General features: G+C 42.6%; 2 protein-coding genes across 7 annotated transcripts in view; one reads left to right on the forward strand and one right to left on the reverse strand.

The window, feature by feature from the left end:
• Nucleotides 1–1,143: 1,143 nt before the first annotated feature.
• DNAJC28 (DnaJ heat shock protein family (Hsp40) member C28) lies at nt 1,144–11,031 on the reverse strand. 3 transcript variants are annotated; one of them, XM_045008599.1, is made up of 2 exons: nt 10,722–11,031; nt 1,144–2,504 (listed from the first exon to the last, which is right to left on the reverse strand). In XM_045008599.1, exon 2 carries the CDS (start codon nt 2,467–2,469, stop codon nt 1,330–1,332), a length of 1,140 nt encoding a protein of 379 aa, XP_044864534.1. In that variant the 5' UTR covers nt 2,470–2,504; nt 10,722–11,031; the 3' UTR covers nt 1,144–1,329. The 3 variants fall into 3 exon arrangements, with proteins under 3 accessions (XP_044864534.1, XP_044864549.1, XP_044864543.1); XM_045008614.1 differs by having other exon boundaries at nt 10,899–10,997; XM_045008608.1 differs by lacking the exon at nt 10,722–11,031 and adding an exon at nt 10,206–10,443.
• Nucleotides 11,032–11,168: 137 nt separating this feature from the next.
• The window catches only part of LOC123362071 (trifunctional purine biosynthetic protein adenosine-3-like), a 50,471-nt gene continuing 34,341 nt past the window's right edge, over nt 11,169–27,298 (forward strand). For 3 of the 4 annotated variants that reach the window (XM_045002358.1, XM_045002360.1, XM_045002361.1), the window contains exons 1-7: nt 11,169–11,684; nt 16,303–16,487; nt 18,937–19,032; nt 21,254–21,428; nt 23,601–23,712; nt 24,433–24,501; nt 25,455–25,580. In XM_045002358.1, the coding sequence (XP_044858293.1) occupies nt 16,343–16,487; nt 18,937–19,032; nt 21,254–21,428; nt 23,601–23,712; nt 24,433–24,501; nt 25,455–25,580 (723 nt within the window). In that variant the 5' untranslated portion in view covers nt 11,169–11,684; nt 16,303–16,342. Of the gene's footprint in view, nt 11,685–14,039; nt 14,099–16,302; nt 16,488–18,936; nt 19,033–21,253; nt 21,429–23,600; nt 23,713–24,432; nt 24,502–25,454; nt 25,581–27,298 lie in introns of those variants that run through there. The other variant, XM_045002359.1, reaches the window with a different exon arrangement.

A 27,298-nucleotide genomic window follows, 5' to 3' on the forward strand; every position in this document is an offset into this window, starting at 1 on the left:
TGACATCTAAAATGAGTACAAAGTTTGTGAAAGGCCAAAATCTTCCCTGAGATGCTAAAATAATGTATTCCAGCACTGCATGGCTTTGAGTATTGCTATTCATAAGACAAAAAGGAAAATGTACCCATTTCAGCTGTCAGTAGGGTCACTGAAGATTGACAGGCCCTAAATGTGACCTCTTGAATTTTTCTTTTTAATGTCTAAAGGATGATGAAAAATGATTATCTTTATCCTACCAAAACTAAAGGGTGCAGTGCAAGCTTCTCAACTGCATGACCCAACACCAATAAACTCAGCTCAGTGGGATTGCATACGAGTTTGTGCGCATCACACCAGTCTTTTACTTGCTCTGTCTGCTCATTTCTTATGGGGGGGGGGGGAAACGGACTACAGAAACGGACAAGAATCCTGGTATCTGGCTCTCACGTTTTTCAATTTCAGTCTTTTGCCATATCACAAAAACAGAGACTGCAAGGGCAGCACAGGCACAGTACAAAATGAGTGTACATGTAAACAAATGAAATAAATTCAGGTTTGATTGTTGCTAGATCACCTGTCAAGGAGCTGTGATTTTAAAACTGTTTCAGCTTTCATTTGGAATGGCCAGATACTAGAAGCAACCATCGGGGGATGAAAAGTTGTTGTAGTGATAAGGTTTACATTTTGGGCCTGTCAGCTTTCTTAGAAAATGGAACTATGCTCCCAGCATTCTCAGGAAAATGTCCAATCTACTTATCTAAAGAAATATGTACTAGCTCATGCGAGCAGGGACTCTAATATTAGCCACAATTCCTTATACCAGAAAACAGTCTCTGACATCAATATTTTTTTAAATAAGAAAAATGTATTACTTAAAAGGGCCTTTTTTTTTTTAACCTGCCCACTGTTCCTTGCTGTGAGCATTCAAACTAAGAGGGTAGAATGGTTCAAATAATAGAGCACAGGATAGGAAGTTAGAAAATATAGATTCTATTCTTGGTTCTGTCACTAACTTGCTGTCATTTCTTTGCACCTCAGTTTCCTAATTTGTAAAGCAAAAGATAACGGTACTTTTACAAGGTTTAATTATTTCTGATTTACCCAAGTAAAACACTGGTTCGATAGATGCAGAAGAATAAGCATGACAAAAGCAAAACTGGCTGAGAAAAATGATTTATTCTTAAGCAGCTTTCATATTGACCACTTGGAGAGCCAGGTCAAGCAGCTAGATTCCTTCTAAACATTAAAACAGGTAGGTTTTATATTTTCAGTAAACCTGAAAAATTCTCTCTCAAACTACGAAATGTATTAACATGAACATTTAATCAAAACTGGTATATCTGTTTTATTTTATTTCAGCATAAGATTTATCCACTTCAAAAAGCTGGATTTAAGCCTAAATATTTTAACTTTTTCCTGTTCATTTTCCTTTGTATCCACATCAATGGTCTTTGTTTTTTCCATTAGGATCTCATAAGCCGTCTGTGCTCGTGCAATTTCTTTGTCTGCATTAAAATGAACCATTTGTCTGTTCAGAATGGGAACAATTAAATTAAAGTCATTAATTCTTTTGTTTAGTTTCTTGATATCTTCTATTAATTGTTCACAAATCTGACTCCATTGTTTCTGTCTACATGGTGTCATTGGCTCTCCAAGTTTATTCCTAGATACTATTATGTTCTTTCTTAGTTCCTCAATAGTTTCTCGTATTTCTTTCTGCATCAGAATCCATTCTGGTTGGTATCCATTATCTATTAGAATTCTGTTCAGGTTGTGAGTCATAGGATCAATATGTGGACAGTATGAAAATTTCTGCAATGGTTTTCCTTTACCACTGAGGTTATCAAAGTCTCCTTTAGCCATTGATTCCTGGATGAGGTCCTCAACCAAACGGTCAATTGCTTGGGTTATTTTTATCTTCTTACTCTGCCTTATATCTTTGGCTATCATAGCGTTCATAGCATACTGGCTCTCAAGTTTCTGCTTTCGATATTCCATCACCTGCTCAGCTGCACGGTCTACTCTAAACTGCTTGTACTGTCTCTCTCTTTGACTTGGAGTCCCAAAACCAACACCTTCAAAACTTAAATACTGCCTGTGCTGTGGTGCTTTGGATTTGAATTTGGTTTCCTCTTCATCTTCATTTTCACTTGATTTCATTTTCTTGGCCACATCAGAAAGCACAGTTCGGTATGCTGCTTCTATCTGCATAAATGTTGCAGAATCAGCTGTGATGGAACCACTGTCTGGATGATACTGTTTGGCAAGATTTCTAAATGAATTTCTTACATCATCTAGGGAACACCCCTCCTGAAGTTTAAGAAGTCTGTAAGAGTCTTTGATGTTATCTTTAGATTTGTAACCTGACAACATTCTATGCTCAATTATATAGGGATAAGGAAATGTTTTTACTTTTTTGGGAATCACTGTTGAAAGTGCCCAGAGATGACATCCAATTTTTTTTGTCAATATGACACAAAGCCACTTCATATTTCTTCAGATGCTGCTACATCCTAAACAATGACCTGGAAAAAAAAATAAAATAAAAATAAAAACACTGAACATAAAATGAAACTAACATGTTGAATTTTAAAAGCCAATATTTCTTAAAAACTTCTGATATTAACTAGTTTTCGTTTACTTCCAAAGATTATCAAAATACAGATTATTTTTTATGTACAAAGATCTTTATTTTAGAGGCCAACTCTCAGTCATACACTTGCCAAAATATATATAATGTAACAGCAGATTAGCACTGTTTACACACACAAGAATCCTGTATATACTACAAATGAAAATTCATTTGCAATACAGCTCTCCCAGTATCACAAAAAAAGTTCTCTTTGGCAGGGTAAATATCCTAGGCTTTACACAGGGATGAAGTTTTAGCATGTTTCTTAAAACACAGTTAGGTCCTCTCTACATTGCAGAGAGCTGTGCTTTATAATTATGTTGAAGACATAATTGTGTAATAACAGAGCCCTGCCAATACAGTTGCATTTTAGTCAGGCTCTAAATATAAAGTACCCACCAGCTGGACTCTATATCCACACTTATGAATGCCCCAGGATCTATTTTCCAATGTATACTTAAAAGTTTATTGGACCAGACCCTGGTGAATTTTGCAGCATAAGTTAAAGCCATATTCATATTATTCAGTTATTTAGATGGCAAACTGCTGTACCCCAGCAAGATTCAAATATCCTAGATGCCAACCTCTTTTACTCCTGTTAGTAAGATAAAATAAATCTAGAACATTAAGTTTTTAATAAGAATAGAAAAGAGCAATAATGCCTTAACTTTGATTCTGCTGAGAAGACTGGTTGCTGAAAGTGCTGGGATCCCAAAGCAATTCTTTTTCAAACACTTACATAAAAGATAATTTTTCACACAAAAATCAACTATAGAAAGATAGGAAGCAAGCAAAAACTACACACCAAATACACCACTGAAACAATCCATTATTGTTCATGAGAATCGTCATCCTAATTCCTTGTACAGTTGTCAGGAGTCTACCCTCACTTGAAACTGGGCGGTTTTAAAGTGAGGACCCGCATGTCTTCCCCCACCCCAAAATCCTAGGGTAGGTCTCCCCTTCGGCTGCCACCACCCGGTCAATTCCGTGGGCCGGGACACCCCTGTTTCCCCCCTTGGGAACACAGATCAATTCACAGAGGAGGAACCTTCCCCCTCCTCTTCCCTCTCTCCAGCCTGCTCTGGAGACAGAGTTGCCTGGATTCAAATGCCTTGAATCTCTACACACAGGGAAGCAGCCCACTTCCCCCTCCCCTTCCCCTGAATTTCCCCAAGGGAAGGAATTAACCAAGTCCAAAGAAAAGAAAAGAATTTATTAAAGAATAAAAAGAAAAATACAGAATCTCTATGAGCCCAAGCTGGACACTCATAGGGTATAACCTCATCAATCTCTGGAGAGAATCCCCTCTCCCCCCCTTTTCTCAGTAAAAGCAATATCAGCAAACAGGAATAAAGCATTTCCTTTAGCAACCACACAATTGCAAATATAGAAATCAAATCATAAGACTAATTCGCCTTTCTAATTAATACTCACTATTAATTAGTAGAAACTACTCCAGGAGAACTTGGGGACATGACTGTCCTCTGTTAAATCCAAAAACAGTTCTCACTCAGACAAAGGCTTCCCTCCACAGAGATTTGAAAAAATCTTATCTCTGATTGGTCCTCTGGTCAGGTGGTCACCAGGTACTACATGTTAACCCTTTACAGGTAAAACAGACCTTAACCCTTAACTATCTGTTTATGACACGCCCCCCAAATCGCCAACAGTGGGAACTACTGGTGGTGATTTCCTCCTAGCACTGTAACATAAACAGGTAAACAAAACACATGCACTATTACATATACTACTAAGTATGTAAACAACAAGATATTTGACACTGAAGAACACTTTGTATGCATTTGAGCGGACATACTTGGCATTGTCCTTGCCCATCCCCTCCCAGTGGAAGGAATGTTTTTAACCTGTTTTTGCTTTGTTGACCCCAGAATGCCCACTGGGATGTCAGGGCCCAAGCTTAAGAGCTTGTCCCAGTACTTAGTTGGAACTACCAACTGTCTTTGAGGATGCTGGCCTTCCTGGTGTTCACCAGAAAGAATGTCCTTATATAAAAGTCCTTGTTTTACAACAAACTGGAATTGGGTAGAAGAGCTGAGAGGCGGTGGGTTGCTTCGTGCCGCCGCCCAAGCTTTCTTAAGGCTGTCATCAGCTTCCTGCGCAGTCTGGAACTGTTCCCTTGAGGCGGGAGACACCAGTTCCTCTGGGAGCGATGTAGGTGATGAGGTTGTTTTCATTGACTGTGGACCGCTCTCCGCTGGTGCACAAGGTGATATTTCAGGCTCTGGCTGAGCCTCTTGGGTAGAGTTGTCTGGTGCTTCTGCCAGTTTAGGCCCGTTGGCGCCCCCTGGCGGTGGAGTTGCAAGCGCTGGCGTCAGTGCTGGCGCTGGTTCTGCCGCTGGTTGCTTTTCCAGTTCCGGTCCTGGGACTGGATGTACTATGGCTGCTGTAGTTGTTGGCATGGGATCCGGTTCCACCACCTCTGTCTGGGTCTCTGGTAACACAGACGGGGTCTTGGTGGATGGCTCAGGAACAGGGATGGGAGTGCCTGCTTGTTTGGCCTGGCCGCGGGTGACCACTCCCCCCCTCTTGGCCAGCTGCACATGGTTGGCCAAGTCTTCCCCCAGTAGCATGGGGATGGAATAATTGTCATAGACAGCAAAAGTCCACTTTCCTGACCAGTCCTTGTACTGGTCTTCAGGGATGCTGTACCCATGGCAGGTCCTTTTAACCTTTTTGAAGAAGGCCTTAGTGTCCTCACCTGCCATGTAGGTGGGAAATTTCTTGGGATGGGGAACAGTGCCTTCTGGTGCTGGCCACACCCCTCTGCAGTCAGTGACTTTTATGTGTGGCTTGCTGGTGTTGCTTTTTGGTGCTGGCCACACCCCTTTTCAGTCAGGGAATTGGTTTCCCCAATTCCTAACCCTCTCTATTCCCGAGAGACTGAATAGAAAAGAAACAAAACCTTTTCATTTGCAAATGTGTAGTTGCTGTTTGCTGATATACTGAGAAGACCCAAAAAAACTGGTTTGTCCTGTTTCTAGCACTTGCTAAGTACCTCACAGTGGGGGTCCTTTCTAACAAGCCTCCTAGAAAAACTTGCACCTCTTTCCTAGCTGTTTCTAAGCAGACACAAAGAAAAAAAGGAGAAAAAAGAAAAGAAGAAGGAAAAAAAATCCTTTTCTAACACAGCCTGTTAGAAACCTTATGCCTCAGCTAAACCCAGCTGAAAATCTGTTTCCAAAAAAACAATCTTCCTAATAAGCACAGCTGACCGGCTGGTGCTACTTAGTACCTGCAGAAAAGTGTAGTAAATCCTCTCAGAGATTTGTATTCCCTGGCTCCAGAGGATTTGAAAAGACACAGGGAAAAAAAATCTGGCTGGAGGGTTTCTGTCTCCCCCCCCCAAACCTGTTTTCCCTGTTGGATGGGAATGTACTTTGTCGAGCACTTCCCCCCACCTTAGGAATCCTGAGTGATACCTGATATCACAAAGGAAGGACACACCTCTAGGGAAGAGTTTTTCCTCAGCATAGCCAGCAGAGAAAAAAAACTCCTCCCAACCCTGAAAACTGCTTCAAGAAAGAAAATCTGTTTCCCAACAAAGCCTGCTGGAAACTTAATTTCCTCCAGCCAACCTGGCTGAAACTGTAAACTCCCTCTTCTGTCAGGTTGCTTTCCTGCTATAGAAGAAGAGAATAGCTCCCTTCAGCGTAGCCTAGCTGAAAAAAACTCCTTGTAACAATGGGTTCGAAACTCCGCTGCCACCATGTCAGGAGTCTACCCTCACTTGAAACTGGGCGGTTTTAAAGTGAGGACCCGCATGTCTTCCCCCACCCCAAAATCCTAGGGTAGGTCTCCCCTTCGGCTTCCACCACCCGGTCAATTCCGTGGGCCGGGACACCCCTGTTTCCCCCCTTGGGAACACAGATCAATTCACAGAGGAGGAACCTCCCCCCCCCTCTTCCCTCTCTCCAGCCTGCTCTGGAGACAGAGTTGCCTGGATTCAAATGCCTTGAATCTCTACACACAGGGAAGCAGCCCACTTCCCCCTCCCCTTCCCCTGAATTTCCCCAAGGGAAGGAATTAACCAAGTCCAAAGAAAAGAAAAGAATTTATTAAAGAATAAAAAGAAAAATACAGAATCTCTATGAGCCCAAGCTGGACACTCATAGGGTATAACCTCATCAATCTCTGGAGAGAATCCCCTCTCCCCCTTTTCTCAGTAAAAGCAATATCAGCAAACAGGAATAAAGTATTTCCTTTAGCAACCACACAATTGCAAATATAGAAATCAAATCATAAGACTAATTCGCCTTCCTAATTAATACTCACTATTAATTAGTAGAAACTACTCCAGGAGAACTTGGGGACATGACTGTCCTCTGTTAAATCCAAAAACAGTTCTCACTCAGACAAAGGCTTCCCTCCACAGAGATTTGAAAAAATCTTATCTCTGATTGGTCCTCTGGTCAGGTGGTCACCAGGTACTACATGTTAACCCTTTACAGGTAAAACAGACCTTAACCCTTAACTATCTGTTTATGACAACAGTACACTAAGATCATCTTTACTTTCATAGCCACCACCACCACAAGTCTTTGTGTCAGCTTGCATTACAAGATATAAAACTGGACAGGTTGAATCAATTACTGTTACTTAAATTTTATGCAGCTAGCAGGCTATCTATTTGGAAGAACCTTCTGAAAAGAGGCAAGATTAGAAGCATTCAATGTTGATCATTTGTCCTGAATGCCTTGTAAAGGTACAACTGCACACATACAGGATCAAATAATGGGTTTTTAAACTTAAGATCAGCAAGGGTTTCTTTTATTTTCTAATCACCTTGCCTTGTTTTACTTTCTTATTATAAACACTACCACTGTGAATTCTTATGGCTTTGGTTATGCAGGAGGTTGGACTAGATCAGTAGTTCTCAAACTTTAACAACCTGCAAACCCCTTTCACTAAAATGTCAAGCCTTGCGAACCCTCTCCTAAAAATTAATATTTCCAGGGATTATCTCCTTTACCTGAGTATAAATTATAAAAGCAGTCATCTTGGACATATAAAATTTGTTTTTATGACATGCTTATTACACACTATTTATTATTATTTTTATTACATTATGAAAATGGCAACACTCTTCCAAGATCTCAGTTTCATAGCTTGTATCACTTTGAATAAGCCTGTTATAAGACAAGGCTCCTATGTTTCACCAAGGAGTATCAGATGTGAAACAGCATGAAGGTATTTAAGATGCCAACTCGAAGAGTTCCTCCTACACAAACATTCAGGTCTTCAGCAGTCCAGGCAAACAACCCATGTTACAACAAAGCTTAAACTTGTTCTTCATAATAATTTAAAAAACAATACCAGCTGCCTATTTAATTTTAAAAACAGCAGAAAATATCCACCTCCCTTTCCATTTCTTATAAGGAGTCTTGAAGTTTAAATCTCCTCCCTGTGATAGATATGTTTGCTTTGATCTGCTTAGCTCTGGGAAGTCCAGGGGCTCTGGGCTGCTGGCCCCGTGCTGCCTGGGGTCCCTAGGGACAGCTCTGTCCCTCCATTATGGAATTTTCCCCCCCAAAAAACCCTGTAACATTTTGCAAACCCCAGTTTGGGAACCACTGGACTAGATGATGATTATAGTCTCTTGTTGCCTTAAAAAAAGAATGCAAATGTGTTAAAGAAGATCAATAGACCATCTCTTAGAACTGAGTGCATTAGTCAGAGGATGAATCCCCTACAACTCTGTGTAACTGTTTTTCATATATTCATGCTTACTCAAAATAGTGTGTTGAAAGTTTTTATGCCCATTAGCCACTTTGAGTTGCTGTCAAATTAAGATTAGGCTCAGAATTAAACCTGCTTTATATTTATAATCTGGTTGGAAAAAAATTCAGATTCTAAGTACTGTATCACTTAAAAGTACTTGTACAATCCACTACTCTTGTTACTATTGACTATTGTTTAAATCTACCTATTTACCTACATGCCTTCAGCTTCCATCCAAGACACATCACACACCCTAAAATACAACCAAATTTGCTCTAATCCCTCAGACCGAGACAAACATCTACAAGATCTTTATCAAGCATTCTTAAAACTACAATACCCTCCTGGGGAAGTGAGGAAACAGATTGACAGAGCAAGATGGGTACCCAGAAATCACCTACTACAGGACAGGCCCAGCAAGGAAAATAACAGAACACCACTGGCCATCACGTACAGCCCCCAGCTAAAACCTCTCCAGCACGTTATCAACAATCTACAACCTATCCTGGAAAATGATCCCTCACTCTCACAGACCTTGGGAGGCAGACCAGTCCTCGCTTACAGAAACCCCCCCCCCCAACCTGAAGCAAATACTCACCAGCAACTACACACCACACCACAGAAACACCAACCCAGGAACCAATCCTTGTAGCAAACCTCATTGCCTACTCTGTCCTCATATCTACTCTAGCGACACCATCAGAGGACCCAACCACATCAGCCACACCATCAAGGGCTCATTCACCTGCACGTCTACTAATGTTATATATGCCATCATGTGCCAGCGATGCCCCTCTGTCATGTACATTGGCCAAACCAGACAGTCCCTACGTAAAAGAATAAATGGACACAAATCAGACATCAGGAATGATAACATACAAAAGACAGTAGGCGAACACCTCAATCTCCCTGGACATTCTATAACAGATTTAAAAACTATTCTTGAACAAAAAACTTCAGAAACAGACTTCAAAAAGAAACAGCAGAACTAAAATTCATTTGCAAATTTAACCCCATTAATTTGGGCTTGAACAGGGACTGGGAGTGGCTGGCTTATTACAAAAACAGCTTTGCTTCTTCTGGAATTGACACCTCCTCGTCTATTATTGGGAGCGGACTACATCCACCCTGATCGAATTGACCCTGTCAGCACTGGTTCTCCACTTGTGAGGTGCTTCCTTCTCTTCATGTGTCATTATATAATGCCTGCATCTATAACTTTCACTCCATGCATCTGAAGAAGTGAGGTTTTTTACCCACAAAAGCTTATGCCCAAATAAATGTGTTAGTCTTTAAGATGCCACCGGACTCCTTGTTGTTTTTGTAAATCTAAAAGTAATATTTGATTGTTGATCATTTTAAATAAAAGCTGCTACGATTATGTATAATATTATATACAGTGGTGTGTGGTGCTTTATATAAGATAGTTATGTAAGACCTATGCAAAATGGTATTTTGTACTATCATGTGCTACAGGCATCTATGAGAAAAATTAAATGAACCTTTCCATTTGCAAACACTCAGGGCAGGTCTACACTTCAAACGCTGCACCTGCACAAATGCACCTGTGCCACTGAACATTTAAGTGAAAATGCTCCTGTGCCATTGGGAGAGAGTCTCCTGTCGGCACAGTTAATCCACCTCCCCAAGAGGCGGTATAACTGCATCAATGGGATTGCTGCTTCTGTCAGCATAGCGCTGGCTACACGTGAGGATAGGTCAGTATAAGCACATTGCTCAGGGGGTGTGGACTTTTCACACCCAAGTGACATAGTGATACACCAGTATAGAGCTGTCGGGTAGACCTGGCCTCACTTTGCTCACAGCAGTAGAAGGGTTACTCTAGACTCACCATTTATGGTCAGACTTGACTATCCAGCTCTAGAGCTACCTTCCCCCCCGGCCACGCACCGCCTTGGCAGCGGCGAGTGCCCGCGGTGCAGGGACGTGGGGCGAAGCCCAGAGACCGGCGACGCCGGCTCCCCGCGTTGCAGGGACAGACTGACGGCCCCGCCTGAGAGCGGACACGCCGCCGCGCGGGCCGCGGCCAGGCTGGGGCTCAGAGGCCCGGGGGACGGGCCACTCCCGGAGCTCTCCCGCCGCAACCCAGGGGCCGCCTGTGGGCGGCGCTGCCACGAACCGGCATTACCCCGCTCAGGGGGCGGGGCGGGGCCAGAGGGGGACTGACAGAGTCCCGTCCCGCCCCCCCAGCCACGGTCTCGGCACAGCCCCCCGGTGTCACACCCCCCACCCTCGGGGGCCGGGCCGGGCCGGGCCGGGCCGGGCCGGGCCCTGCAGCCCCCCCCCTTGCCCCTCCCCCACTGCCCCCGCCTGCCAACGCCGCGGCTGCCCGACGCCCCCGCCTCACCTGGGCCCCCTCCCGCCCCCGTGCTCAGCGCATGCGTAGGGGAGCGGGAAAGCACGCGCGCGTTGAGGGGCGGTGTCTGGAAGCGCGGAGGGAGGGGCGGCTCCTTTCACCCCGCGCTCAGGGACGGCTCCGAGCGGCTCTCTCAGGCGGAGCGGCCCCGCCCCCTCCCATTCCAACCTGCCGCCTGGGATTGTGGGCCATGTAGTCCCGACCATAGACAGAGGCCTCTCGCGTGACCCCGACCGCTCCCGCCTCCGCCTGACACGTGACAGAGTCCGGGATTGTTGTGACCCGCGGCCTGCGTGAGAGACTTCACAGGGGCTGGGCGGGAGACCCCCCCCCAGTGGGCGGGGCTGGGGGCGGGGCTCTGAAGGCTGGTCGGACACAGCGACAAACAATGAATTCCCCGCCCCTGCCCCCCCCCTCCCCCCCAGTGCCGCTCTCAGGGCCAGGCCAGCTGTTAATTGATCGTGGTTAGAAACATGGTGACTTGGAAAGAGCTGGGCATTCCTTATCCCGGGACAGGTGCTGCTGGGAGAACGGACTCCCCGTGATGTCAATGAGCGCTTCAGGCTTAGGCGATGCCTTCCGTCGATCTCTTTGCTCGCTAACAAATGAACTCTGCCTGGTAGACGCTGAACTTTCATATCTTTTAGGCAGTATAGATATGATGAAGTGTGGTTTGTGCAGCGGTAGTTGCACTGAAGCATAATGGTATCTTTTGTGGGGGAGCGGATTCAGTTTATCTGTGGATGGAATATTGGTTTCAAGATAATGTGTGCCAAACTCAGACGTGATGTACATGGGGGTACAGCCAAGCTCTAAGATACAACTGTATTTGCTCCAATCCCTCAGACAGAGACAAACACAAGATCTCTATCAAGCGTTCTTAAAATTACAATATCCGCTTGGTGAAGTGAAGAAACAGATTGATAGAGCCAGAAAAGTACCCAGAAGTCACCGGTCAGTTTGTTCTCCTTTTGTTTGATCTGTATATGAAAACTGCAGCAAACCTAAACATTTACATGAAGTGGAAATGATGCCATGGAAGAAGTATTTTTGTTTGGGTGTTAGACATTTCAACAGTTTGTGTCTATTATTGTTCTCTCTCTTTATTATTGCATGTCTGCCTGTCTCTTTCTTATCCTACCTAAGAAAATGACTTAAGTCAGATAATTGCAGTATGTTGTGGGCTGTTAGAATGAATGCAAATTTTCAGTATCTCCCTCTTATGTGATTGGGTAGAAGAAGACAGGGTTTCAGAATTGTGTGGATCCTTGTGATCTACACTGCAGGATCCCTGTGAATGTAAGAAGAAATGGCTTAAATATCTACAGACCAAATTGTGCCTCAGCAGTTGTGTGCTTGTTTGATCGGATTCTAACTACAGAATCTCTCTCTGTTTGTCATTCCCTAGAAGAAAGTAAAAGAGACGTGTGACTTGATAGGTGATGTTTAAGCTTATTGCAATGTGCATGGCTTTTTTCACTGTGATGCTAAAATCTGGCATCTGTCCATCAATATGTAAGGAACTGGAAGGTGTGCATGTGTGGGATTATCCTGTTGTTTATTAATGTAAATGTATTTATTTTAATGATGTGAGAGGAATGTATTGCATTTTAGAGACACAAACTTTTATTTCTCACTGTTTCAGTGTGTGCTTGTTTTTAAGAACGTCACACACAGGTCTTGCTCAGTGATATATCAGCACGTTTTGATTTATTTTTCTGTAAACAATTGTAGTATTGGAAACATGGTGTTAGTCACGTCTCTTAATGCACTACTGGAAGGTGTTCAAATACTATGGCGGTGAGGATGGTATAAGAACCTATAAGGAATGGAATAGAACATATTACTTATTGTGCACCTATCTCCAACGCTGAATAAACCTCATTTTATTTTCCACAACGTTAAAAGGTTCCATATCCTAATTTAGGATTAAAGGAAAAACACTTAACTTTAATATGTGCTAGATATTAAAGTAGATTTTAAACTAATCTAAAAGTGTATTGATATTACTGATTTGAGATAGTGGGGAGTTACACATGCACATCAAGGAATGACTCTTCAATATTAATTTAAAGAATGTCTCTCCCATCCTCTGACATCAGAAAAGAACAGTTTTTAACTTCTGTACTGTTACCAAAGATGTTTGTTTTATTGTTATAGAAAGTTGCCTTGAGATTCATTACTTGAAAAGGGCCATACATGTGCAGTTAAATGACACAGACTGATGAGTACATTGACCAATGTCTCAGTTTCAGAAATTATAATCTTTGTTTTTATAGGGAATGGGGAATATAGAGCTTGTGTGGATTACCAGCAAAAATACAGAACTGATTGGTGGATAAATAATGCCATATTATTTGTTGTTCTTCTGTGAGAAATCCAAAGAATGGAGACTAGCAAATGTTACATAGGTTTTTGTGGGGCATCCTGTTTTATATTGTTTTGTTTTTTAAAGGAGTGAGTCACCTGCATTACCAGCAGGAGTTAAAGTAAGGAGGAGTACAGCTCTCTCTCCTCTGCTAAAAGGAGAATGGGAGCACACACTCTCCTTCTTGTCCTTCTCCATGGCTTGGAGAGCTTAGCTCCGCAAGAGCTTGTCGTCCTTGGCTATGAGATTAGCTCTCATCACACAGAAGAATTTGAACTGGGAGCAGGAGGAAGGGGTTGTATCTGTCTGGGGAGTTTCTGGAATCATTAGATGGAGCAGTACTGCCTTATGTGGCAAGCAGAGGTCTCTCAGCTGCGAGTCCCCATCATATCTCCTCTAAAGTAAGTTCTGTTCTTCCACTAGCTCCCTTTCCTGCCAAGATGCCTTTAAGTTGACTGCAAGAAGGGGGGAAGAGAGAGGAAAGCCCTCTCCTTTTTTTCTTCTGTATGATAGGAAAAGAAAACGCATTTTTTTAAGCACAAAGGGGTTTCTGCTTGTGTGTTTTCCCCCCCCCATTAGAAATTTAGATCGATTCTACCTTGAAAGACTTTACTGAATTAGTGAAATTATGATGGGTCAAGAAGAGGTTGAAAACTGAATAATTGTGAGGGGAGAGGATTTAATTCAAATTTTTAAAAACTTTTTTAGTTAACACCTATTTAATTCCAGTGTGTACTAAGCATTTGGGATAAATGGATGTTTTTGTTAAAATGTCATCAAATTCAACCTTTTGTTTATTGTGAGCTCTCTCATCCTTTCATCAGTACTGTAAAACACACACCCCAGGAAAGTCTTCCAGCAACAACAAGGAAGATCAGACTTAACATTTCTGGAATAGCTAAGACAAAAGGCAGGGCGGGGAGGGAGGGGCAGGAAAAATAAAACTTCATAAAGAAGCAAAAAAGGGAAGAACCCAACTTTTAAAAAAAAATTGCACAAGGTAAACTTTATTTCAAGGTAATCTAATGTACGTATTTAGTGTGTCTAATGTATAGTACCCTTACTCTGAAAAAAAGAAAAAACAATGGAAAAGACTTATTATATAAAGTAATCCTTTTCCCTGTAGATGCAGGATAAAGTCCCATAAAAGAGGGTATATAAAACTTTTTTAAATGGACATTATACTTGATCAGCTCCGTCATTTTGGAAATGTATATAATCAATGATTATTTTATCGATATTGGTGCTATCTCTGCTAGGAACCAAAATCTCTTTCCTAAAAGGTTACAGTTTACTAAAATCTGTTCTTAAACATAATGCTTTTGTATTTAAATATTGTCTCTGATTTTGTTTGTAAGCTATACAGTAAGATCCCCACAGATCATCTGTTCCTGAGAAAGAGCAATGTTATCTTGGTTGGAAAGCTGACATTTTTATGGTGTTCTTAATTTATGATGTATTTCGTGGCTATGGATTGGTTAATGTCAATAGCATCTATCTTACAGGTCATATTCTGGGATTGGTTTTGTTCATGACATTTATATGTGCCCATTTTAATTTCATATTGGAAAAACTAAATCAGCATTTGTAAAATACATTGCATATTATAGTGTTCCTGAAATACATCAAAACAAATCTGCCAAGAAATACTATTGAGATAACCATTTTAAATGTCAGTGTACAGTAACTCCTCACTTAATGTTGTAGTTATGTTCCTGAAAAATGCGACTTTAAGTGAAAAATGTTAAGTGAATCCAATTTCCCCATAAGAATGAATGTAAATGGGGGGGTTAGGTTCCAGGGAAATTTTTTTTGCCAGACAGTACAGTACAGTGTAGTTGGGAGGCACTGGAGACAATGAGGCAGGCAAGGAGGCTGAAGGTGCTGTTGGCTAGGAGAAGCACGGTGCGCAGCGGCAGCTTTCCCTACTCTGCAAGCACCAGGGGCAGGGGGCTCAACCCTTGGCCTGCCCACTCCACCCCTTCCCCCAAGCCCCCACCCTTAACCCACCTCTTCTTCCCCCCCTCCCCCTTTACTCCGCATGCCATGTCCTCGCTCCTCCCCTCTCCCTCCCCTGCCTCCTGCCTGTGGCAATCAGCTGGTTTGCGGTGTTCGGGAGGCAGGGGAAGGAGGGGGAGCCTGCGCGCTGAGTCCTCGCTCCTCCTCCTCCTCCCTCCTGCCCCCTGAACATCGCAATCCAGCTGATTGCTGTGGGCAGGAGGTGAGGGAAGGAGGGGGAAGGCGCTGATCTGCGGGGTCTGCTGGCGGGAGGGAGGCGCTGTGGGGGGGCATAGGGGAGCTGATGGGGGAGCTGCCAGCTGTGGACAAAGCCGGCAGCCAAACAACATTATAGCGATGCGTTGCACAATTTCAAATAGAGCATGTTCTGTAATTGAGCACGGACGTAAGATTGAAACAAAGTTAAGCGAAAGGACGTTAAGTGAGGAGTTACTGTATTGGGGGGAACAGCAGGTGTATTCAGCACATTATTCTATCTTAGCAGCATTCTTGCTGATTTTTATAGTTTGACAATTGCTGTTTTTAAAAAGTTACATATTTTAGTGCTCATTAAAGTTTCTGGATTGACATCCTCCATATTGAAGACTACCTTAAAGGTAAGTTAAAAACAGCATTTGTATAAGTTTTCCCACACTGCCAATGTGCCTCAGTACTTCTGTGGAGGAACCAGACCTAGGTGCGTAGTTCAGTCCCTACACCAGGGATCGGCAACCTTTGGCACATGGCCCTGGGGGGGCGGGGCCAATTTGTTTACCTGCCATGTCCATAAGTTTGGCTGATCGCAGCTCCCACTGGCCGTGGTTCGCCGCTCCAGGCCAATGGGGGCTGCGGGAAGCAGCACAGGCCGAGTGGGAGCCGGGATCGGCCGAACCTGTGGACGTGGCAGGTAAACAAACCGGCCCGGCCCACCATGGGGTTTGTCAAAGATTGCCGATCCCTGCTCTGCACGTTGGCCTGTATACTTAAGGGATTAAATCTTGACCCCATTGAAGTCAATGGTAAAACTTCCACCGACTTCAGTTGGTCCATGAATTCACCCAGAAGACCAACACTGTTGCCAATCAATACCATGTGTGATGGTGTATTTTTGTCACCTGAATACCTATATGCTGGGAACTAGACTGAGGCTACCAATTATGAGTGGCTGTTAGAGACATAATTCATATGTTTTGTTTTTTCCCATAGGACTCTGAAATAAGTACAGTGACTGGCTCTTCACAGACTGATGGCTGATCGAGTGCTTGTGATTGGCAGTGAAGGCAGAGAGCACGCTCTGGCCTGGAAATTGGCACAATCTCCACATGTAAAACAAGTGCTAGTTGCTCCAGGAAATGCAGGAACAGCCAATAATGGAAAGATTTCAAATTCAGGTAATAGAAAGCAAATAAATGATATTTCAAGCTGTGCACATATATAGATATGTGAATATAAACAAAAACTGTTCAATATTATATGTTGAATCAGTAGAAATTAAGTGTGTCTTATTCTTTTCCACAAAAGATACCACGAATTATACCACGTGCAAATAATTTTTGCTCTTTGGTTTTTTTTTAATTGTCAGATTATCTGATAAAACACTTACTCCTGGGGGCATTCTGTGCATGCACCGCATTTATGTCCCCCGCAGATTTCTTTGCTTCCCCATAGAAAAATGACTTTCTGACAGGGAAGCAAAGGGAAGCCACTAGAGTGGTCATGCAACCCTGCCCAGCAGTATGTTTCAGGTATCTAGGGCAGCTGGCAGAGAGATAAATCACTGTGGGGCAGGAGACGGGACTGGGGAAGACCTGGCTGGTGGCTCCTACTCTGTGCCGTGCTCAGCTGTTAGTCACAGCTGGGCTGGGGAGGATGGGACTTCCTCTTCCCCTGTACGGCATCTGGGGCCGGGTCAGACCCCACCCAGATTTCTCTCCTGGTTGCAGAAAATTCTGCAAAAACTCCCCACTCGCCCCCTCCGCTTCCTGCACTCATCGCTCCTCAGGTGCAGGGGGAGGAATCCCTGTACAGAGAGCTGCTCCCCCAGCCCCCGTGCATCCAAATCCCCTCATACCCAGACCCTCCTGCTGAGCCTCACCCGCACACTCTCAGAACCCCCCCCCCCCAATGAGCTCCACTCCCCATGCACCTGGACCATCCCAACAAGCCACCAGCACCCGGATCCCTACCCCACCGAGCCCCAACCCACTGCACTTGGATCTCTACCCCACTGAGTCCCACTCCCCCAGCATCTGGACCCCCCACTGAACCCTCCACACCCAGACCCCCTCACCAAGCTCTTTCCCCCCACCCACCTGGATCTCCCCCACTGATCCCCAACCACCTTCACCTGGACACCTCACAGAGACCCATTACTGTTGCACCAAGAACCCCCAACAAGTCCCTGTGCATCAAGATCCCCCACTGAACCATCCACACCCAGATTGCCCCACACAGAACCCTCTCAACCCTAAGCCCCTCCACACTTGGATCCTGCCTTGCTGAGTCTGCCTGCCCACAGGCAGGCAGACCCTGGGGTGTTTCTGGGGCAAGCATAGTCCTTGCGCTGTGTCAGGGTTGGGTGCAGCCTCACTGCTGAGTCCGTGTCCTCGGAGGGAAGCTGCAGAGTGATTTCCCATCTCTGTGCAGCCAATGGCCTGTGCTTCCCAGTGCCATGCTGGAGCCTCCACATTTACTTAACAAATAAAATTTGCAGAATTTTAAAATATCGTACACAGAATTTTAAGTTTTTGGTGGAGAATGCCCTCAGGAGTAAACCCTGTATCACATGTGTTTTGATATAGCGCCAAGAATTAAAGTAAACAACACATGAGACTTGAGGACAGCTGGGTCTAAATGGATACTAACCACTCCCAAAAACAAATACAGAGGTTCAAAAATTAATAGAGTGAAACTGATAAATCTGTCAAATTCACAATGTATTTTAGGTTCTACCTTCTTCAGTGGTAAAAGATTTACTTCACTGTCACTGAATCTGATCAGTATGTGTTTTAATGCTTGTATATGTGAGAATAGTTTGTCTTGCCACTGTTCCTAAAGTACAGATCAATGAGAATCTTTCTACTGATTTCAGTCATCACTGGATCAGGCTCATGATTTACTCCTGGGGGAATTCTGTGCCAAAAAATTAAAGTTCTGCACACAATATTTGAAAATTCTGCATATTTTATTTGTCAAAATAACACAATATAATCATGCCAGCCCATGCTCCAGTCTGTCCTCCCAAGTAGCCATTCTGAACCGCAGCCTGTGGGTCCCCCCCCCCCCCCCGCAGCCCTGTGGGCCCCACTGTGTCCTAACCTGGCTCTGCAAACAGAGTGCTGTGATGAACTCTTACTCCTGGGGGAATTCTACAGCACTGGGTATAGAATTTTGTATTTTCCTGCATAAAATACATTTTGCCTAAGAAGTGCTGCTGTTCTGTCTTCTGCCCACCAGAGGCAGCTCTGGTGCTAGAATGCCTTCCTTTTTATTTTTAAAATATGCTAGTCCATTTGTATAAACATGTTTTTAAAATGTTTGCTTGGGCTACCCAAAATAAACATAGCGTAATTAATATTTAATGACTGTATATTTATCAGATATTGTGCATAACCTTCAGTTATCTATTCTGGACTCCGTTTTTAGTTCTATTTCAGTTTTGATAACGTCTGTAAGGGCTTAACACCCTTTAAGTTGTTCAGCTCTCCTTTTGCCTATAATATCCTATTCCAACACTGTATTGTCACTGTTTGGGGGTGGAATTATAGCCCCCTTTGTCTTTGATTCAGTGTACAAGTGTTTTATACTTGTAACTTAATTATATATCTTTATTCTTTTCAGCTGTGTTAGTCAGCAATCATACTATCCTTGCCCAGTTCTGCAAAGATCATAACATTGGACTTGTGGTAGTTGGACCAGAGGCACTCTTGGGAGCTGGTAAGGTTAGAATAAATTCTCTTGTTAGAAAAAGCCAAATGCCTTGAATTTATCTTAAAAGAATAATAATCATATTGAAGTTTTAAACTGTATTCTACCTTAATTTAACTGAAGTGTAAGAATATTCTAGGTTTTTCTCTGTACTGTACATATAAGATTTTATGTCTAATTTTTGCTTCATAGCTGTGTACATGTTAGACATGTGCAGTAACTGGATGGTCTCACTACAAGGCTTTGTAAAATAAGATTAAAGGTCTCTTGAAACCAAATGATGAAACAAGTAGCTTAATCCATTTGTAAAATAACATTTTGAGCATTAAACTGTTCACTATACCAAAGGACGTAGCAGGCTGCTTGGATGGTGCTTTGGGAGGTACTTAAGAACATAAGAACAGCCCTACTGGGTCAGACCAATGGTCCATCTAGCCCAGTATCCTGTCTTCTGACAGGGGCCAATGTCAGGTGCTTCAGAGGGAATGAACAGAACAGGTAATTAACAAGTGATCCATCTCCTGTCTCCCATTCCCAGCTTCTGGCAAACAGAGGGGTAAGGAAACCAGCCCTGCCCTCCTTGGCTAATAGCCCTTGATGGAATCTATCCTCCATGAACATATCTAGTTTTTTTTTTTGCCTCTATCTAAAACCACATCTTGAATTCTGCATGCAGAGCTGGTTGCTCCATCTCAAAAAGGATATATTGGAATTGGAGAAAGTACAGAAAAGGGCAACAAAAATGGTTAGGGATTTTTCAGCTTGGAAAAGAGACTGCTAAGGAGAGATATGATAGAGGTCTATAAAGTCATGACTGGTGTGGAGAAAGTAAATAAGGAAGAAGTGTTATTTACTCCTTATAACACAAGAACTAGGGGGCACCAAATGAAATGTAGGCTTCCATGCTAACAGTGCCCTGAATATTTTCAAATGAGGGACGAGAACAAAAATAAAATGTTAATAAAGCACACAAACCTATCAATAATGTGAAGATGTTATAGAATAACTGCCTTCACCAAACAACGACACTCCACTAGAGAAATAGATTGCGTTATGGAATGGGTCACCCAAATACCCTGAGAGAACCTGCTTCAATTCAGAAGAAAAGAACTCTCCAACACACCCTCCTAGTTGTCACCTACCACCCCACAATGGCACACTCAGGGGGTATCATTAAACAATTACAGCTTATACTTGATGGGGATCATATCCTGAAAGAAATCTTTCCTGAACCCCCTCTTCTGGCCTTCAAACAACCCCCCAGTCTTTCCAAGCTCATTGTCAAAAGCAAGCTCCCACAGATCAGGACACTCCATCTCAAAGCAGCACCAGACCCTGGCATAAAAACGGATGCAAAACCTACAGACATATCTCCACTGCTAGGATGATCAACTCCCAGCACAATGCTCCTTTCAAGATCCATGGGTCCTACACATGCCTCTCACAATATGTAATGTACCTTATCCAGCGCACTAAATGCCCCAATAACAACTGAGTGGGTGAAACCAGACAGTCACTATGCCTTGAATTCACACAGAAAAATGACAAAAGACAAAAAGACCGTGTCACCTGTGGGTGAACACTTTTCATGAAATGATCACTCCATATCTGACCTCTTAGTTCTCATCCTCAGAGGAAACTTGCACAACACCTTCAAAACACAAGCCTGGGAGCTTAAATTCATAACATTGCTAGACACTAAAAATTATGGTCTTAATAAAGAAACTGGATTTATAGCTTATTACAACAATGTATAAACCATTAACACCCCTCCCCATTTTTTTTTTTATCCTATGACTGGAGAGTTGTTAACAGGCCACTTCACCTTGAATGGTCTCTTAGAATATGGGTTAACTATTTATGCTAAACAATCTGTCCCACCTTGTATTTACTTCTGACACTCCTGAATACCTTTCCCAGACCTGAAGAAGAGCTCTGTATAAGCTCGAAAGCTTGTCTCTCTCTCTCCAGCAGAAGTTGGTCCAATAAAAGATGTTACCTCACCCACCTTTTTTCTATTATAGCAGTGGTTTTCAACATTTTTTTTTTCATTTGTGGACCTCTACAACATTTTGAATGGAGGTATGGAAATATTAGACACAGTCTGCAGACCCCCAGGGGTCTGCGGACCATAGGTTGAAAACCATGGTCTTATAGAATAAAAAGGCCATCTTAGGGAGACATATGAATATTTGAGTGCATTTATCTTTTGGCACTTTTCAATTACTAGGAATTGTGGATGACTTGATGTCAGCTGGAGTTAGATGTTTTGGTCCCTCAGCCAAGGCAGCTCAATTAGAGACCAATACAAGCTTTGCCAAAGCCTTTCTGGATTGTCATAGGATCCCAACAGCAAGATGGAAAGCATTTGATAATCCTCAAGAAGCTTGTAGCTTTATTACCAGGTAAACCATCCGTCACTTGAAGCTTATTCACTTTTTGAAGTATCTTGTATATTTGGTCTTACCCATGGGTGGCGAGTATAATAGGCCAGGAAAGGCTAAACCTCCCCTGGCAGAGCCGCTGCTGCGGGACAGTGGGTTGTGGGTTTTTGCTTATTATTATGCGCTATGCAAGTTCCAGGGCAGCTGAGGTGGCAGTATCTGCTATTCAGTTTCCTGGGTTCATCAATAATCTCCCTGGATTCCAGAGCGATTACTGATGAACCCGGGAAGCTGAGTAGCAGATACTGCCTCCTCAGCTGCCCCAAACCTGCATAGCACATATAAAAAGCTCAGCATTCACCTGCTGGGCGTCTGGGGGTCTCGGGAGGCGAGGCACACTGCCTTTCCCATTCTCCAGCTCGGGTTGGTCAGCCAGCACAGCACAGCAAGGGCCAGCCCGGGGCTCCTCCGTTTGTGATGGGAGTGGATTGGGGTTCCGCCAGCCCAGGGCTTCTCCGGCCATGGGAGGAAGGGCGCAGGGCTCCTGCCGTGGGGGAGCGGGGCTTCATCTGGAAGGGGTTGGGACATGGGACTAGCATCCCCAATGTATGTGGGGGGGGGTCCCCCCACCGCCCATGGTCTTACCTCATGATATTTTTCTTTTACTTGTTGATACTTTATTAGCTACTAGTTGTCACTAAGGTGCTTTAATAATCAAAGACAAGGGTAGCCATTGGGCAACTGTAATGGCACTGAGGGCCACAATGGCAGTTTTTCTAGTTTCAGCTCAGAGATCATAGAGGTTTTTCTCTGTTAAACTACATAAGGATCCATGTACTTACATACATGGCCATCCATGATGAGGGAAAAAACTGATCTAAGAAAAATAACATTGTATTTAACTAAAGTTTTCTTCAGCTATTTCATATATGGATCAGGCTCTCCTGTGTGCAATCACAGATGACAATGTTATTCCTGGAGCACTATGAAAGGATACACAAACTCACAGCTGAAGCTCAACTTCTTACTCATTTAAGGCTAGATTGCATATTCCTTACTCATGTTGGTGAGCAGTGACTCTAAGTAGTCCCACTGAAGTCAGTAGGATTCTTTGGGGGAGTGACTCTCAATTGTGAAAGGGGTTCACAGTCTGGCCTTAAGTAGTGATGCTCCATTACCGTCATGTATTACGTGTGGTACTATCAACGAGAACAGGCATTTTAAAATAATATCTTTTTTCATACTAAATTTTGCCCAAACAAGTTTAGATTCATAGATTCATAGACTCTAGGACTGGAAGGGACCTCGAGAGATCATCGAGTCCAGTCCCCTGCCCTCATGGCAGGACCAAATACTGTCTAGACCATCCCTGATTGACATTTATCTAACCTACTCTTAAATATCTCCAGAGATGGAGATTCCACAACCTCCCTAGGCAGTTTATTCCAATGTTAGTAAGTTCTACCACACTATTTTCTATTACAGTTATGCAAAGGAACTTTGATATGTAAACAATAAAAGAACCTACAACACAAAGAAGAAAAGCAATCCCAGATTGGCATGCCATGCACTGCAGAATATGAGCTTTTTGTGCTTGCTCCTGCTCCTATTGAAGTCAAGAATTGGGCTTTGTGTCAGTGGATTAAAATATGAAAAAGAAAACATGCTATATCAGAAAATGTGTGTCTATTTGCATGCTGGTGTTATGAATAATCTGTTCAAATATTCCATTTAGTTTTGCTATCCAATATCTGAGGGAGGAGGAAAGATGTATAAAATGTGGTTAAACTATCTTTCGGAATTGGATAATAAATCATTTTATGCTCAAGGAATACATGCTATAATGATGAGTAAAATACACCATATTCCTCATGTAACAAAGTAGCTGAATCCCTGCTTTAAGTGCAAAACTCAGCATTAATTATGACTGTGACCTGCACAGTGAGCGAATGTCCGAGCCCACACTAGTCCTCAGGAGTTCCTGGTTGCCAGTCCTGTGCTTAGACTTAATGTGGTCTTGTGGCCTATCTGAAAATATGACATGTAAGATTGGCACAAGCAGGTACATTTTAATGTATTATTCCTCAGAAAAAGGGGAAAATTTTAGAAGTGTTCAGCTTAGAAATGTACCTTTTAGAGGATGCACTGGAGATGTCTGATCCTGACTCTAATATGCCCTGCCATCACTTATAGCACAGACTTTCCTGCACTGGTTATAAAGGCTAGTGGCCAAGCCGCTAGAAAAGAAATAATTATTGCAGCCAGCAAAGAGGAAGCCTGCAGAGCTGTGCAAGAGATTTTGCAGGTAAGCTAACCTTTGTTTAAATACTGTGAGGTCTGATTCTCGTTGCGCGGTGACCTGGAAGAAATGAATTTGGGGATTTCACTCCATTCTCTAGCCCGAGCAGACAAGTGTTTTTCATCACAAAACCCACCACTTTGTTGGCCTGAGAGCTGAATGGACCTTGAAACTGAAGTATTTTCTTAACCTAAGGAGGTCCCTCCAGCTCAGGGCTGGTGTACTTCGAAGCTTACTCTGCTGCTGTCTATGCTGTACCTGTTCTCTGGGTAAAAGGAAGGCTTCAGTCACCAAAACTGTCTGTTTCTTGTGACTGTGGGCCATTTTCCTGATGCCTTGCCCAGGCACATATCTGGGCAGAGTTCCTCTGGGTGGCATCTATTGATTCCTTTGACCCTTTCTCATGGCAATGGGTGTTGACCAGTGTTCTCTGCTCGGTTTCCCCATCTAGATCCCTCATTTTGTATCTGTGATCTTCACCCCTGTTTTATTATCCCGTCTGTAATCAGTTAAGTTCTGGGTTCTGTGGCGCCTCTCTGATCTAAGGGGGGGTGGTCTTTTCATTGCTCTGGTTGTCTCTGCCCAGAATCCCAGGATTAACATAAACTGGCTCTTTTCATATACTTTGTCTTTCCTTCCCTTTGCAATGCTTTTCTTTTCTAAAGAGAAGACATGATCTAACTGATGGATGTCACAGCTAATAACTAAAGAATATTTTTAATGCAGGATAAAGTGTTCGGAGAGACTGGAGAGACCGTTGTCATTGAAGAACTTCTTGAAGGGGAAGAGCTATCTGTATGTTCAGTTTTGGCTCAATAGTTTGGTCACAAATCCTTTTATGCACTTGTATTGTTGTTACACTTTTTGCCTAAAAGCATGAATTCTTCATTTTAAGTAGTCTATGTTGTATATGGCAACACATAAATATGTAAGACATGCAGTCTGATGTCAAGTTAGTCAATATACATTCTCAGTACAACTCTATTCTACATTAACCATAAATATGCAGTAACTGTAATCTGTGGGGGTGAATTGATTCTCTAGAGGAGAAAGAAAGAGTTTGCTGATTTTTAATATATCCACTTTGCTGTAATTTTTACATTACATCCTAAATTGTTGTCCCAATGCTTAGTTCACTTTTTGTATCTGTAAATAAGTTGTGGTGCCTTCCTTGCTGTAGACTATATGTTACTCATCTGCAGGATAAAATTTAATCTTACCTATATGGAACAGATCTGGATGTTGTGCCATAGTTACAAGATTAATTCTCTACACAAGATTTTATTCCATTACCAGAGATAATATTTTGCTCTCTTTTTAGACCCTGATCCTCCAAATCTTTTCACCTGTACTTAATTTTAAGCACTTGAATGGTTCCAGTGAAGTCAGTAGGACTACTCATCCTACTCACATGCCTAAAGATAAGCATAAATTTAAGTGGGCTTGTTGGATCAGGACCTTAATTTACCCAGCCCTGATAGTATGGTATAAGGGAATTCTTATATGTGGCCCTCACCAGTCAAAACCATTGTCTCCAGAAATCTTTGTTAATACCTAAATAAATAATTAAGACAGGCTACTCCTTGTAGTCAGTGGAGTTACAACCGGATGAATTTGGCCCACTGTTTTCTAGTTTTGAACCTTAAATACTAATGACAGGGCTAAATCTGTGGCCTTCTGAGCTGATTTCAGTTAATGCAGGACATAACCATTTGAGTACATTCTGTGATGTTTGTTTTTCTTTACAGTGCTTGTGCTTCACTGATGGTGTCACTGTTGCTCCCATGCCACTAGTCCAGGCCCACAAACAGTTAATGGATGGAGACCAGGGCCCAAACACTGCAGGGATGGGAGCTTATTGCCCAGTACCACAGGTGTAGTGATCTTTTGATTTTATTTTCCAAATTTACTCATGAAATGTAATTAAGCATTGATGAATTTGTTAATAAGGGCCCAATTCTGTTGCCATTATATAAGCAAAACTCCCTGTGAAGTCAGTGCTTTGTTTGCATAAGGATGTGGAGCCCCAGTCCTATTATTCATTCTTGGACTTCAGGTCTGAGTTCTGGGAAATGATCTCCCTTGTGGCTTTTCTGTTAATTTTAGGAATGGTGTGCCTCCCAAGCTGCTAGCAACTTTGGAAATGAGCATACACTTAAAAAAGTGGACCTGTGTAATTCCCGACATGTCTGGAGGCTTTCTGTATCTTAAACATGACCTTAGTTAATGATTTCAGAATTGTTATATTTTTTGGTAACAAAGAATGTTTGTGACCAGCTGCTTAATGCAGTTAACATTAATCTGGAGAAGGAACACAAGCAATAACAGGTTAAAGAATATTTAGATAAGTTAGATGTATTCAAATCAACAGGGCCTGATGACCGAGGGTATTTAAGGAGCTAGCTGAAGCATTAACATTGATCTTCGAGAACCTGTGGAGGATGGGTGAGGTCCCAGAAGATTACAGAAGGACAAACATCTTTTAAAAAGGGGGAAAAAAGAGGATGTGGAGAATTATAGACCAGTCAGCCAAACTTTGATACCTGGGAAGATACTGAAAGAAACTATCAAACACATTTTTAAGCACCTAGAAGATAGTAGTATGATAAGTAATAACTAACAAGGATTTGTAAAGAATAGATAGTGCCAAATTAACTGAATCTCCTTCTTTGACAAGGTTATTAGCCTAGTGCATTGGTTCCCAAACTTTAACAACCTGTGAACCCCTTTCACTAAAATGTCAAGTCTCGCGAACCCCCTTGTAAAAATGAATATTTCCAGGGATTTTCTCCTTTACCTGAGTATAAATTATAAAACAGTGATATTGGGAATATAAAATTTGTTTTTATGACACACTATTTATTATTAATTATTATTTATCATTACAATATTTTTATTACATTATGAAAACAACACCACTCTTCCAAGATCTCACTTTCATAGCTTGTATCACAGGGGTCGGCAACCTTTCAGAAGTGATGTGCCGAGTCTTCATTTATTCACTCTAATTTAAGGTTTCGCGTGCCAGTAATACATTTTAACATTTTTAGAAGATCTCTTTCTATAAGTCTATAATATATAACTAAACTATTGTTGTATGTAAAGTAAATAAGGTTTTTAAAATGTTTAAGACACTTCATTTAAAATTAAATTAAAATGCAGAGCCCCCCGGACCAGTGGCCAGGAGCCGGGCAGTGTGAGTGCCACTGAAAATCAGCTTGCATGCTGCCTTCGGCACACGTGCCATAGGTTGCCTACCCTGGTTGTATCACTTTGAATAAGCCTGTTATAAGACAAGGTTCCTGTGTTTCATCAACGAGTATCAGATGTGAAACAGCATGAAGGTATTTAAGAAGCCAACTCAAAGAGTTCCTCCTACACAAGCATTCAGGTCTTGAGCAGTCCAGGCAAACAACACACGTTACAACAAAGCTTAAACTTGTTCTTCATAATAATTTTAAAAACAACACTAGCTGCCTATTTAATTTTAAAAACAGCAAAAAAATATTCACCTCCCTTTCCATTTCTTATAAGGAGGCTTGAAGTTTAAATCTCCTCTCTGTGATAGATATGCTTGCTTTGATCTGCTTAG

This window comes from Mauremys mutica, chromosome 1 (genome assembly GCF_020497125.1).
Source record: "Mauremys mutica isolate MM-2020 ecotype Southern chromosome 1, ASM2049712v1, whole genome shotgun sequence".
Taxonomy (NCBI): domain Eukaryota; kingdom Metazoa; phylum Chordata; order Testudines; family Geoemydidae; genus Mauremys; species Mauremys mutica.

Excerpts from the sequence above, each read along its gene's own strand:
- DNAJC28 (XM_045008599.1), bottom strand. The coding sequence starts at position 2,469 with ATGAAGTGGCTTTGTGTCATATTGACAAAAAAAATTGGATGTCATCTC.